Here is a 15,171-nt window from a genome sequence, read left to right as displayed (position 1 = left end):
CCAAATGCAGCCTCAGACACATTAGCTGGATGATCTGGTTAAATACTAATTAATCTATGAAATTATTAAATGGGGCAGGCATTTCTAGTTTTTTGGATACTTGCTGGGAAAGACCATGATGGCAGCAGGAAATGGGACTGCAATCACACTTTTAATAAGACACAGAGGATGTAGGGAAGAACAGCACAGAAAGGGGCAAAAAAGGTAGACAGGCAGATAACGTGGGGACAGAGATAGGGTGGTTGAGGAAGGAAAAGGATGAGGAGGATTGGAAGCACAGAGAATCCCTCAGATAGCTATAGATTGAAGTTGGGAGCACTTGGAAGCATGGGTCCAATGGACATGGAAGAGGGACAGGAGTTGGAAGTCTCATTTTTATAGGGTTTTTGGGGGAATGGACTAAGCCCTTATCTGTCCCACAATAGGTTCAGTTCATTAATATATCCAAATCATCTCAAATTTGTTGGTAAAACTTTAAAGTTAGCATGTCTACATTAACTCAAAATTATCAGTAATCTTTGGTGTTCTGCTGGTCTTACTGTGGATTTCTGGGACTTAAACTGGGATTTATCATGTCATAGGACTAAAAGGCCCTGACAGCAAAGCATGAATGGCTTCTCCTAATTTAGTACATAGTCCCAGGATGTGATTTTTTTGTTTAATATATTATAGAGTTTGCAACTTATGATCCTTTGATCTTTGGGACTTCTAGATTCCCCTTTGTAGTCTTACTTGCTTCTATTGCTATTTTTATACTGGCCACTTAGGAACTTAACTCTACTGACTAGAAGTGAAAGGAGGGTGGTTGGGGGATCAGAACAAGATACAGTTTTAATAGACCTGAGGAAGGCGCTTAACTTCTGTTACCTTCTATCTACTCAGTTTCTTCATCTGGAATATGGGGATAATAATAGTACCTACCTTGTTCCAGGTATGAGTGAGGATAAAATAAGATAATTGTAAAGTGCTTTCCAAACCTTAAAGCACTCCTACCAACTGTATTGCTAGTAGCTATGCTACTAGCTATTACTACTAATTAGCCTCTGAAATGATTTTTTTTTTGCCTTTGGACCTGTGATAAAGCCAGCTCTGCCAGCTTCTTTCCTTTTCCAAGGGAAGCAGTAACTTTCATTTGCCTTCTGGTTTCATTTCTGATGAAGCTATGCCAGCTTGAAGGAAATTAGAGATGTTTGACCTAAAGAAAAAGAGACTCAAGGAGATGAAAGCTCTCTTCAGATATCTGAAACATTATCAGATGCATTAAACTCGTTCTCTCTGGATCAAAAAGGCAAAAGTAGGAGTAAAAAATAATCAAGTTTAGGCTTCAGTTAAGGAAAAACTTACAAATAATTAGAATCTCCTAAAGTGGAATAAATTGTCTTGGGGTATAGTGGGAGGAATGCTTCTAGCATGTTGGGTGAATCCCCCCTGTGTTGAGTTTATGAGAGGACACGAAAAAGAATCCTATGAGAAGGGACAGACATCAGATGTCATGGTATCTGCAGTATTAAAGGAAACATCCAAATTGACAAGATCCTAGACCTATTTTACCATTTAATTTTTGGGTATTTAATTTTTAACAGATTTTTTAAAAATAGAATTTTAAATTTCCTATACCTTTTAGTCAGTGATGTGACTCTCAAAGCAGGCATAATGGATTAGTTGTTAGTTGATGAATCTCATTTGACTTTTTTCTTTCGGGAGTAGTAGCATACCATCCCTGGCTTCAATTCTTTTGGAAATTTTCACTATTTGCAAATTCCTCAGAGACAAATCAAATGCTTCTTCATTTTGATGTTGAGCCTTTCCAGCCATTCTTTCCAACCTGATTTTCTTTAGAGCTAGATTTCCACTCACTGATATGGAACATCTTGTACTGAGGTAGCTCCATTGTCATCGTTAATGAGGACCCATTACTATGGAAACAAACCTCTTCCAGGTCTAGTCTATTTGGTGCCCTTATTTCAAGTTCATCTTTAATATTCTTGAGTTGATCAGATTTAATTAAGTCATACACCAGGTCTTTTGAAGGCTTGGTTTCTCCTTTACTGTTTTTCAGCTTTATTAAGTTATATTTGTAAAGTGACATTTTATAGTCCTGGCAAGAAGATCAAGTGTTTGTTAGCTGAAGTATTTCCTCTGTTATATCTAGGTCTTAGCATTGAGACTTTTGTATCCATTAAGTCAACAAATTAAGGCACATTTTTATTAAGCATCTGCTATGTACTAGGCATTGTGCTGTGCACTAGGGATACAAAGTAAGATGTGTTCCATCCCCTTAAAAGGAGCAGTCTACTGGAAAAGAGAGCACACAAACAAGTATGTACATGTAAGAAATAACATGGGAAAAGGGGGAGGTAATTTCAGAGATAAGGCATCAATAATGGGGTAGAGGAATGGGGTAGCTAAGAAAGGTGTCTGACTGAGGGCGGGATTTAAGCTAAATTTGAAGAAAGCCTAGAAAGGGGAAGAGCATTCCAGGCATGTAGGACAGACTGAAAAAGTGTAGAGTCTGGAGATTGCATGTTATGTTTGAGGAACAGCAAGAGGGCCAGTGGAATTGGGTGTTAGAATATATGGAAGGACAAAGTGTAAGAAGACTGGAAAGGCAAAGGGGCTAAGTTGTGAAGGGGCTTTAAAAACTAAATAGTTATATTTCTGTATGATCCTAGGAGTAATAAGGAGCCACTGGATTTACGGAGTAAGGGTCATGAATGACATGGTTAGATTAGCACTTGAAGGAGATTACTTTGACAACTGAGTGGAGGAACCTACTAGGAGACTGTTGCCAGTTCAGTCATGAGGTGATAAGGATCTTCCCTTGGGTGGATACTAAATGAGCAGAGAGAAATGTTGGAGAAGGGGGATGTATACAGGAGATTTTAAGAGGATAGTTGATGGGAATTGGCAACAGATTGGATATGGGAGGTGACTGACACTGAGTTTTGGGGTACTTTTTTTTTCTTAATGCCTCCTCTGTCCCTAGAACAATGACTTTCATTTTCTTTGATACAGGTATATTATCAGTGAGCCTTGATTACAGTTTATCTTTTGGCCCACAGATGGAATAAGGGTTGGGGTGGTGGTAGTAATCGGATTCTCTTGGTTTGGCAGGAATGTGGTTGAGAGAGTTAAAATTGGTGCATTTTTGAGAGCTGACTTGAGGTGCCATTAGCTGAACGAGGATCAGTGAAAGACAGGTACGATGTATATGGTATTCTTCCCTGGGGAAGGAAAAGTTGCTGAGATAATTCCTGTGTAAGCCAGTAGGTGGCAGGTCAGCCTAAGCCATCTTTTTCCTGTCTAGGGCAGCATGGTAGAAAAAGAAACAAAATGGATAAGAGATGGGAAAACAATATGGCTATTTATCTATGGGACATTGACATTTTGAGCATTTATGGGAGTGTTTGTATTGACATGAGGTGAGAAAGTGTTAATGATCTTATACAATTTGAAGAAGCCCTTCCATTTTTCTATAATAATTTTGGAAATCTGTGGTTCTGTGAAATATATTTACTAATAGTATTTGATTAGGTGAATGCCAGAATTTTTAACAAAATTAATAGAAAATTCCATAAATCTTCTTGTAGGCATTGCCATAGGAGTGATCTTTTTCAGTACATTTGTCAGTTAGTGGCAAATGGCTTTGTATACGTCTTGTCAAGATAGGAATCAGTTTATTTCCCAGTCATTACTTAGCCCAGTTCTTGCATACTTCATATGCCTACGAGTAAATATTCTTTCGGTGATTGATATTGCCTGTGGTTTCTCAGTTTTGACAGTTGAGGAAGAGTTTTGTTGATCATATCCATAGAAATCATTCTTCCCCTCCCACTACCTCCCATGAAAACAGGAGAGAGAGGGAGGTAATGGGGGCAGGGGGAGAGAAGACTAAATGTCATTAGACACATTGAGGCATTTTAAAAATGAAACTTTTACAGAACTATTTTATATTTTCTTAAAAAAATTGTAACTGTATAGTGACCTACAATTTAGAAATAAAGGTTGATTATTATAAGGCATCACCTTTTTCTAAATTATAAATACATTTTAGTCCAAAATTTGTAAAAGACTATACATACGCAGTTTTACATGTAGATAAATATTAGTATTTGTGGTTTTGTGCTGTGAGATACTGATTTTGGAAGGTCAAAAAATAACCTATCTCTTTTGTTGGGTGGGGGTGGGGAGGGAGGTTTTCAGCACTACCAATAATAATTTTGGTAGTGTATGTATTTTAAATAGTCCTGCATACTGTTTTCCACAGATGTGACAAAAGGAATTAGAGAAGGCAATTGCCATTTTGGTCAATCATTGGAACTTATACTATATAGTGCCTCTTCTTTTGGCAGGAAAGCAAAATTATTGAAGTGGGAGCAATAACTCTCTTCCTGAATGTAACAGTAAGGGCGTTTGAAGATCTTTCCTGCCCTTTAATAAGCCTCAAAACAAGAGAAGCTCGATTAGGGGAGACTTGTTTTTCAGGAAGGCACACCTTTGTTACTTTGTAATTAGGCAGTGGGTCCCAAAGGTTGTGATGTCTTCTGACCCTGGAGAAGGCTCTATATGTACCATGACATGAGGTTTTGCTTTTGGACTCACTTGTGGGAAGAGTTGTGTGATTTGGCCAGATGAGATTCTGGGCAGCTGTTGAGTACCCCCTCCCCCTCTGAAAACCCAGATGTTGGTGCTTGTCTCTCTGGCAACTAACTGTATAGGTAGGTGATGGTCAGACAACTAGAAGCCCTGTCTGTTGAGTTGTGTTATTTTCTCTTTTCATTATATTTTTTGTCTGCTTATAATTTCTGTTTGTATTTTCTGAAGTTCAGGGTGCTGACTTTTCCCCCTGAACTAGGTAACTGATATATATGTTTGATTAAAGTAAGATTGTTAACCCCTTTTGAGTTGCTTTCCTTTAGAAAAACAGATCAAAGAACCTGTGTTAGTAGCCATCCTGGGTATGCTGGGGTGCTTGCTGCTACTCTGCGACCCAGAACATATGAGTAATGGACATGCACCAGGAGTCGTATCTTAACTTGAAGTTATGCAAAAATTTTAATGGGAGTCTTTATAAAGAATATTATAATGTATATGAATTGATATTAATTGCAAGGTGTCAGATTTTTTGTTCCTTCTCCAAATTAAGTAGAAACTTTTATCTTTGTCAAATATATAGTGTTCAGGGCATTGTAGTATAGTAGTCATAAAAAAACCACTAGTCTATGAATTGGAACATAGGGAATCTGTTCTTGAGTATTCCACTAATTTATGTGATCAAGACTGAGTCCATTTCTCTCATTAAATGGGCATTATTATATTTCATAGGAATACTTTAAAAATTAATTAGGTTATATTGAAATGGAATGATTATATTTTATGAAAAAATTTGCTTTCAAATTTGAAGTGTATATGCATACGTGTATATATTGTAGGTTTATGTAAATTCCTTGTAATATTCTTTATAGATGAAAAAATTCTGACAGAGTATTTTGAAGTATTGCAAATGTGATTTTAACAAAATCATGCAAATAAGCCTGATAAATTATGTTATATGAGATCACAGAATATTAATTTTTAATATAATTTATTATTCTTCATTTCAGGGTCAGATAACATTAATGGATGTCCCAGTATTTAAAGCTATTCAACCAGATGTGAGTAATACTTTGACTTTATCTCTCACATTTAAAACAACTAAATATATTGCATTAATTTAAGTGTTTGTAGAGATGTGAAATAAAATTACTTTTTATGAATTTGGGACTACAAAAGCATCATGTGTTCTTAATGTGATGAAAGCTTACAAAATTGTGCTGACAGAATTTTAGAACTGGAAAGGATCTTGGGAACAATCCCATCTCCCTCATTTCATAAATGAAGAAATTAAGGGGAGAGACTAGGTGGCTCAGTGAATAGAGCACCAGCCCTGGAGTCAGGAGGACCTGAGTTCAAATCCTGCCTCAGACACTTGACACACTTACTAGCCGTGTGAGCTTGGGCAAGTCACTTAACCCCAATTGCCTTCCAAAAAGAAAAAAAAGAAAAAATTAAGGATTTGAGAGATTAATATGATTTCTACTATTGCTGAATATGGTGACCATTAAGAATGTGTACTTAGATTTTCATCTCCATGAATGTGGGATTTAGCAAATACAATTAGAGACCAGAGAAGTTAAGTGATTTACTTAGGGTAACATGGTTTGAAGGGAGTCACAGACCCTTCTGGCTACAAGGCCAACTTTGTATTTACTAAGCCACATTGTCTCTCAGAAGGTCGATAGTAATGGATATAAGCACTTTCTTGGAACAGAAAATAAGAAATATGAAAAAGCATACATACATTATATTGGAAAATTCTTCAAAGGAAGGAATATTTGAATATATTTAAAGTATCTGGTATAGGTTTGTTGGTTTAGACTCACCACACAGTGTAGAGGGAAAAAAAGATTTGGTTAAAGAAAGCCTAAGATCTAATGATTATACAATATAAAGTCTAGCTAAGGATAACAAGATGAATCATTGATGTAACTTTACAAAAGTATATGTTGATAATATGTTCCCTCATACACGTGAATTGGTTCAGTGGCACTTCAGAAAAAAGTTAGGATCTTCTCTTCTGCAGTGGAAAAAGATCAGTTCAGTTAGCAATCATTTGTTAACTGCTTACTCTGTAAAGGTACTATGCTAGTCACTAGAAATACAAAGACAAAAGCAAAACTCTCCTGTCCTTTAAGGAGCTTAACATTGTAATGAGTAGATTATGTAAAAATAGAGGTATATAGAAAACATATCCAAATCAGGCAGAAGATAATCTTGGAGAGCAAGGCACTAGTAACTGGGGGGAACAGTAAAGGCATCATGGAGAAGGTGGCAGCATTTAAACTGAGCCCTAAAGGAAATAAAGGAGAAGAGGAGAGACTGGAAGCAAGGAGATCATTTCGGTTATTGCACTAGTCTAGATAAAGCAATCTCCAAGCTTTTTTGTTTATGTGCCCTGATCAATAGCAATAACAAAAAATTTGCATGCACCTTTAATATATGTATGTTTATTTACATATAAGTTATATGTTTTCACTATTCATACTAATAACATTATAAAACTTAAACAAAATTAGAAATTCACAAAGGATGAGATAAAAGTGAAATGATATTTAACACAAGTCATTTGGGAATAAATGGAGTTGGTTGAATGGACAGGTGATCTTGTCAGACCCGTGCTTTAGGAAAACACATTGACAGCTGTGTGCAGGATGAATCAGAGAAGCAAATAGGAGGTAAGGAGACCAATTTTGAGGCAGTTATTCAGGTGAGAGGTAATAAGGCCCTGAACTGGGGCAGGGGGCATATGAATAGAGATGAGAAATGTGAGAGATATTCTGGAGGTAAAAATAATGAAAGTTTGGTAACTGATTGGATATGTAAGTAAGTAAGATGTAGTAAGCATTAATAAAGTACTTACTATGTGCCTCATGGTTTGTTTGGTTTTTTGGCCTTTTGGAGGGGGGAATGCAGGACAGTTAGAGTCAAGTGACTTGCCCAAGGTCACATGGCTAGTAAGTGTTGAGTCTGAGGCCAGATTTGAACTCAGGTCCTCCTGACTCCAGGGAGGTGTTCTATTCACTGTGCCACCTAGTCACCCCAAGCGTTCACATTTCTATTGGAGGTGATGATAAAGAAATAACCAGGTATGTGAATGATATTTACGGAATAGGAGAAAGTAATTTCAGAGAGGAATGCAGTGGAGGGACCAGAAGTTGGTATTTGAGTTGAGTCTGAAAGGAAACCAGAAAAACTAAGAAGCAGAGGTGAAGAGGGGAGAAGATTCCAGGCATGGGAGGCAGACAGTAAGGAATAATAAACAGGTCAGTGGATAATAAAATGGAGTGAGGAGAGAGGAGGCAAGAAGATCACTTAAATGTATTGCAATAGTCCAAGTGAGTGACAATTAAAGCCTGAGCTAGGATAATTATAATTGGAGTAGAGAGAAGAGATGTGAGAGATATTAATGAAGATGTGGAATGAATATGATTTTAGGAGTTAAGGATAAATAAAGGTTGTGAACCTGAGTGACTAGGAGAATAGTGTTACATTTGACAGTAATAAGAATGTCTGAATTGAAGAAATCAGGGTTTTGGGAAAAGGATAATGAGGTTTATTTGGACATTGTGATTTTGAGATGACAGTGGAATATCCAGTTCAAAAGGAAGTCGGTAATATACAACATTAACTCATGAGAGATACTAGTTCTGGATATATACATCTGGAAATATCTACATAGAGATGACAGTTGAACCCATGTGAGCAAATGAGATAAGTAGAGAGGGTGAAGATAAGGCCCAGGACAGAACCTTTAGACAGAACCCATGATTAGAGGACATGACATGGCTGATGACCTAGCACAGGGTGGAGAATCTGCAACTTCAAAGCCATATGTGGCCCTCTAAGTCCTCAAGTGTGTCCCTTTGACTCAATCCAAACTTCACAGAACAAATCCCCTTAATAAAAGGATTTGTTCTGTAAAACTTAGACTCAGCCAAAAGGCCACCTCCAAGGACTTAGAAGGCCACATGTGGCCCCGAGGCCACAGGTTTCCCACCCCTGATCTAGCAAAAGAGACAAAGAATAATGGTGAGATCAATTGGAGGAGAACGAACACAGCAAAGAGTTTTGTGGAAAATCTAGAGAAGAAGAGAATATCCCGGAGAAGATTATCAGCATTGTCAAGAAGGGTGAGAATTGAGAAAGTACTATTAAATTTGGTGACCAAAAGATTGCTGGTTTTGGAGAGGTCAGTTTAAATTAAAGGATGAGATCAGAAACCAGATTTTAGAGGATGGAGTAAGAATCAAGAGTTGAAGATGACACCAAGGTTGCAAATCTGGGAGTCTAGAAGGATGGTGGTAAGTCAACAGTAATAAGCAAATTTGGAAGACAAATGAGTTTAGGAAGAACTTTTGATATTAATTGTCACCCATCCATGTCTGAACATCCTGTGTAACTGTCCCACTGAAAATGTGGTGGAGTGAGGAGGCTGACCCTGTGACTATTGACTACTCAAGAGCACAGCCAGCCAAACGAGATTCTCCTATAGCTATAAGGTGATCTGAGGGGCTAGGGAGAGAGGAGATTTTCCTTAGGCACCTGTATAAATGAGGGGCCCATGATGGGATTGGGGTGGGGTGGTTGTTTTCAAGACAAGTCATGATGTAGATTGTGTAGGGAGGGCAGGACTACAACTCATCTATCTTTTTTTTTAATAGTTCATAACATTTATTCTCCTCCAAGGCAGGTATTAAGGCCACTGCGCACACTCACAATTGTCTCTGTTTCTTGAATGCCCATAGTTTACTCTCTGATCCCTCAGGGGAAATGGGAGGCGTTGAGCCCAGCATCTGCCTAGGGCACACCTTCTCTTCTATCCTCTTCCTCCACCTTAGTGAGGCCACTCTGGTCCAATACTGCCACCTATTGCCAATTGTGGATCTGGCTTATTAATTCAGGTTACTTTGGTGCTTCAGGTTCAGATAGGAATAGAAATAGGGGCTTCTCATGCTTCTCTTGCTTCTTGTATCTGAATGTCAAATTTTCTATTCAACTCTGGTTTTTTCAGCAAGAATGCTTGAAAGTCCTGTATTCCACTCAATGACCATATTTTCCCCTGAAATATGATACTCAGTTTTGCTGGGTAGGTGACTCTTGATTTTAATCCTAGCTCCTTTGATCTCTGGAATATCATATTCCAAGCCCTTTGATCCCTCAGTGTAGAAGCTGCCAGATCCTGGGTTATCCTGATTGTGTTTCCACAATATTCAAATTGTTTCTTCCTGGCTGCTTGTAATATTCTCTCCTTAATCTGGGAATTCCAGAACCTGGCTATAATATTCCTAGGAGTTTTCTTTTGGGATCTTTTTCAGGAGGTGATTGGCGGATTCTTTCAACCTCTATTTTGCCCTCTGGTTCTAAAACATCAGGGCAGTTTTCCTTGAGAACTTCCTAGAGGATGATTTCTAGGTTCTTACTTTGATCCTGGCTTTCAGGTAGTCCAATAATTTTTAAATTATCTCTCCTGGATCTATTTTCCAGGTCAGTGGTTTTTCCAATGAGATATTTCACATTGCCTTCTATTCTTTCATTTGTTTGAATCTGTTTAACAGTACCTTGATTTCTCATAAAGTCATTAGCTTCCATTTGCTCCAATCTAATTCTCAAGGAATGATTCTCCGCAGTGAGCTTTTGAGATTTTTTTCCATCTGGCAAATTCGGCTTTTTAAAAGGCATTCTTCTCCTCATTGCCTTTTTGAGCCTCTTTTGCCATTTGAGTTAGTCTATTTTTTTAAGGTGTGATTTTCCTCAGTCAGGTTGTTAACTCTCATTTCATAATTTTCTTGCATCGTTCTCATTTCTCTTCCCAATTTTTCTTCTACTTCTCCTATCTGCTTCTTAAGGTCCTCTATGGCCTATAACCAGCTCGTATTTTCCTTTGAAGTTCTGGGTGCAGGAGTTTCTGACTTCATTGCCTTCCTCCTGTTCCATGCTTTGCTCCTTTTTGTCCCCAAAATAGGAGTCTAATGTTGGAATCTTCTGTCTGCTTTGTTTCCTTTGCCTGGTCATGTCACCACTCAGTCACTTGACCCCTGGGCTTTTTGCCACAATAGGACTCTGCCACCAGACAAGGGAGCTTTTGTGCTAAACGCTGGGGTTTTCTCAGCTGCCGGAGATATTAGTTGGGTGCCCTCTCTGAAGCCTCCACACGCTCTGGCAAACTGGACACACACCCCAGGACCTCCACCCAAGACTACAATCCAGATCCAAGCAGATTAAAGCAAGAAGGAGCACCCCTCAGACTGGTCGCATGGTCCCCCTACACTCTGCAGACTAGGAGCTGAAGCTGCCACATGGTGCTGGCTGGCTGTGCCAGGTGTCTCAGCGGCTTCTAGCCCCAGGGGCAAAAGCCAAGGCACTCCCACTTACTGGGTCCCAGACTGCACTAACCTCTCACTTTGTCCTTAGCATCTATGTGTTGATAATTCTGGATCACCACAGCGGGGCTAAAACCTCCGGCTCACGCGGGCCTGGGCTCAGCTCCCAGAGCACTGCACTGGCCGATTCCTGCCAGGCTGCCCTCAGCGGGAAGTTAGCTTCTTTGTGTCATTTTGTGAGTTATGCCGCTCCAAAGTTTGTTCAGAGTCCCCTTTGTCATCGATTGGGGAAGGTGGAAGCCAGAGCCGCTCAGAGGTCCTGCTTCTATTCCGCCATCTTGACTTCATCTTACTATCTTTAATAGATTTTTTTTTTTGGAGGACAATTGGGGTTAAGTGACTTGCCCAAGGTTGTGTTAAGTGTCTGAGGCCAGATTTGAACTTAGGTCCTCCTGACTCCATGGCCAGTGCTCTATTCACTGTGCTACCTAGCCACCCCATCTTAGTATCTTTAGATCATTTCGTCACACACCTTTTGGGATCATGTTACAGTCCCTCACTTTGGAGACCAGTTGTTCCTAAGTAGAGTCTGTTCTTTGATTCTCCTTTTACTCCTAGGTTAAACATGAAATAAAAGAAGCCACCAGAAAGTAATATTTTGTACTTGGCATCCCTCACTAGCCTCAAGTCATCCTAAATTTTAGTACTCCTGACACTTTTTTGAAATAAGACTGTGCCACACTATTTTACTCATCTTCTGTTACCTGGTCTTGCTTTCATCTTCTATATATTTCTTTTTTAAATCTATGTTTATTATATTCAGATACATCACATTTTGGATATAACATTTTTTTTTCTCCTCAGTGGAATTTTCTTTTGTAGCTCAAAATTTCATTCTTGAGCCACTCCTATCCCTCTTGGGTTGACTTCTTTAAAATTTTAGTCCGTGAGATCCTACCTATTTTTCCTCTAAACTTTTGAAGTCTGCTTTCCCAAAATCTAAGTTTTATGTCACATTATTCCAAATTTCCTTTTCTTTTCCCTCACAACTCAAGAAAGGAATGAAATGTTCCCTTCCCCTCCAATACCCCCCACCACAGCATTCCCATTATTTCTACCTCTGTTCCTACCTGTTTTGGAGAATTATCCACAATAAAATGTTCTTTTCTTGTTTTTTTCACCTTTTGAAGAATGAATTTATTTCTAAGATAAATATTTAGTCAACAGTCATTTATTGTGCTTTCTATATTTGTGCCAGGCTTTGTTAAGTTCTGGCAATGCAGAGGAAGGCTAAAAATGTGGTAGTTACCCTCACAGAAAACCTTCCCATTATAGTAGGGGAGACAGGCTTCAAATAACTATATACCTGTTAGGTATTTATAATATAATTAGAAGGTAATTTCAGAAGGCACTATTAGGAAGGAATAAGGAGGTGGCAACTCAGAATGGCCTCCTGAATCTTGAATGAAGCTAAGAAGCTGTGGTGAGGAAGGGGAACATTCCAGACCTTTCCTTCTAGCCAGTGCAAAGGACCAGAGTTATATGTTGTATGTGAAGAGCAGCATGTAGGCTAGTAGAACACAGAAGATACCAGAACTATGAGAAGGAACTGGGCATAGGGAAGCTGAGGCCGGTGGATCAGTTGAGTTTAGGAGTTCTGAACTGCAGTAGGAATAAAGCTGGTCCAGTACCAATATGGTGAGTCTTGGAAGTGGAGGGCCAAGAAGAAACAAACTGGCCAGTGTCCAAAATGGAATAGGACAAAGCTCCCATGGCTGGCAGTATTGGAATTGGGGATATGACTAGTACTTTCAACTTGACCAAAATAGGGAGACCCAGTCTTACTCTGTATTTGTCCTTGTCTTGATATGTGCCTAGTGAAAGCAACTTGCCTCTCTGTTATTAGATTAAGAAATAGCTGTCTCAGTACAAGACCAGGGAATTACCCAGCTTGTCTCTTTCTGTTCTATTACTGAGTGATAGCTTCTGTGGCTCTTTAGCATTATTCTTTGGAGGAAAAAGTACCTTCTTTTTCCTTAGAACACATCTCCCTCTTCAGGAAGAGCCCCATTGTTTTTAAGCTTTAAGCATACAGCTATACTTTTTCCTCCCCTTCTCCATGAAACCATCTTCTCCAAAGCTTTTATGAGGGCTGTTTCCCACCCTTTACCTTAGACACCTTTGCCTCCCAAAAAAATCTGGCTTCTGTTTTCTTTAAGAAAACTTCATTCAGTCAAACCACATAGAATATAGAGAAGAATAACATGAGTATACTTGGAAGCAGCAGTCATTTTGCTGTTGTAAAAAATAAAATCATCATATACTTGATGCTAGAAGGCACATTTATTTATAGATGTGGATAGATATAGATTATCACTAAAATTCCTGAGTGGAGGGGTAAGTTGCTGGAAGGCCCATATGTGAGGAAAGAAAAAGAAAGGTTAAAAAAAAGGGGGGGGGGCCTCATTTATGGAAAAAAACCTTGAAATAATTTATTTTGTTATACCATTGCAGTGACTTGTTGACAGGTTTTATTCCTTAAAGTTTAAACAAAGCTTTAGGAATGTTCTCTCAACTTTATGTATTCCTTTTATTCAGGCTTTCATCTAAATATTATTTAAGTTCCCTAAGCCTAAGTATATCCTATGGGGATAAATAATTTAATTTAGAAAATGTACACATGCTACATTACTTTGAATTTTTATTATTTTCCACTCAGGTGTTTAATGATTAATTTAAAGTGCATAAGTAATATCCTAAACTATTTAATAATGTGCTATTGGCCCACATATGTATACATATATATGTGTATGTATGAATATGTAAAAACTAATGTAGTGCCTCAATTTCCTAATCTGTACAGTAAAGGGGTAGACTGGTTTCTGAAGTTCCTTCCTGCTCTAAATCTATAACACAATAAACTGACAACTTAAAATAATGGATTTATATTTGACAAACTGAAATGGTAATTTAGAAATAGGAAGTATAAAAAGACAAAAAGAGAGGAAATAAATATTATTTAGTATCTAGTAAAATTAGAAAATTAAAAATTCCTTTATGTTTACTGAATTCATTCATGATGATACAGTATTAAATAAATGCATTATTTTGACTTCATTTTAAATTGTGGTTGAGGGAAAACTAAAAAGGTTATATTTGGTGTGTGTGTGTGTATAATATGCATATATGTATATATACTTATATGTTGCAACCCTTTGACCCTTATTATTGTAGTAAGAATTTACTACTATGTGTAGTAGTAATCTTTTACCTATTTAATTCATATTACATCTAATTATCATTAATTTTTCAGGAGCTTTCGAGTTGTGGATGGAATAAAAAAGAGAAATACAGTTCTGCACCAAATGCAGTTGCATTCACAAGAAGATTTAATCATGTAAGGCCTGCCTAAAATGATGATACTCTTTTCAAAAATGTATTTCTTTAAGTGAAAGCTTTCATTAAGAAGTGTTAGTTGAGCTTTTCCCTAAAGTAAGCATTGTTAAAGTGGTATCTTCTTTTTACAGATTGTGCTATTTTAGCATCATCTCATTCAGAAGGCTTCCCTAGAGAAATTTAAATTGATCTGTAACAGAACCTAAAATTTTATAGAAGACAAAATGTCTTGTTTCTGTTTTCTCCTTTAGTTATAATTCTGGATATGTAAAGCTCAAATGCTATGTACATCCCAAGAATATTAAAATCTCTCATTCACTTTAATATGAAAACATTAGAATTAGATGAGACATTAGTCACACAACTAGTTAATTCAGGTGCTGGAACTAGAACCTCTGTCTACTCCTTTTAATGTAATCTCCCATTTGCATCTTTTTCTCCTCCTAGCTAGACCCTTAAGCCCTCCCACAAAATCTCCCTCCTGTGAGGAGGAACCTTAGATCCCCAATCCACTCAGACAGTCAGGACCACTAGTCCCAGTGGTGCTGGGCCAGGCTTCCCACCCTGGGGAGTGGACATGATTCTTCACACTGCAGAGCTGAGTAGGCAGTCACCAATCCAGTAAAATGGAGGACTACTAGGTCTTACTATCAGTCAGCAGGTCTCAAACTCCTACTTTTGGCCTTCAGTGACATCCTAAAGAGCCCTGGCCTTGGTTCTGTCCTGCTGCTGAACCCTTAGAACCTCCGAGGTCTTACCATCTACTCTTCAGCCAGATTGTCCTCTCTGTTTTGTATCGCCCAGTGAAAGTGTGAGTTTGTTGAGTACAGGAACAGTCTCCCCTTTCGGTTTGTGT

At 38.2% G+C, this 15,171-nt stretch overlaps 1 protein-coding gene across 5 annotated transcripts in view; it reads left to right on the top strand.

Annotated features, from left to right (window-relative positions):
• The window catches only part of RALGPS2 (Ral GEF with PH domain and SH3 binding motif 2), a 257,390-nt gene that overhangs the window by 87,883 nt on the left and 154,336 nt on the right, over window positions 1–15,171 (top strand). For all 5 annotated transcript variants that reach the window (XM_069065478.1, XM_069065477.1, XM_069065480.1 and 2 more), the window contains exons 4-5: window positions 5,604–5,654; window positions 14,233–14,316. In XM_069065478.1, the coding sequence (XP_068921579.1) occupies window positions 5,604–5,654; window positions 14,233–14,316 (135 nt within the window). The remainder of the gene's footprint in view (window positions 1–5,603; window positions 5,655–14,232; window positions 14,317–15,171) is intronic.

The sequence above is a fragment of the Petaurus breviceps genome, unplaced genomic scaffold, assembly GCF_028583685.1.
Source record: "Petaurus breviceps papuanus isolate PSGF00001 unplaced genomic scaffold, PetGlider_PUasm1.0 90692, whole genome shotgun sequence".
NCBI classification, from domain to species: domain Eukaryota; kingdom Metazoa; phylum Chordata; class Mammalia; order Diprotodontia; family Petauridae; genus Petaurus; species Petaurus breviceps.
This window is presented reverse-complemented; position numbering and strand designations above follow the sequence as displayed.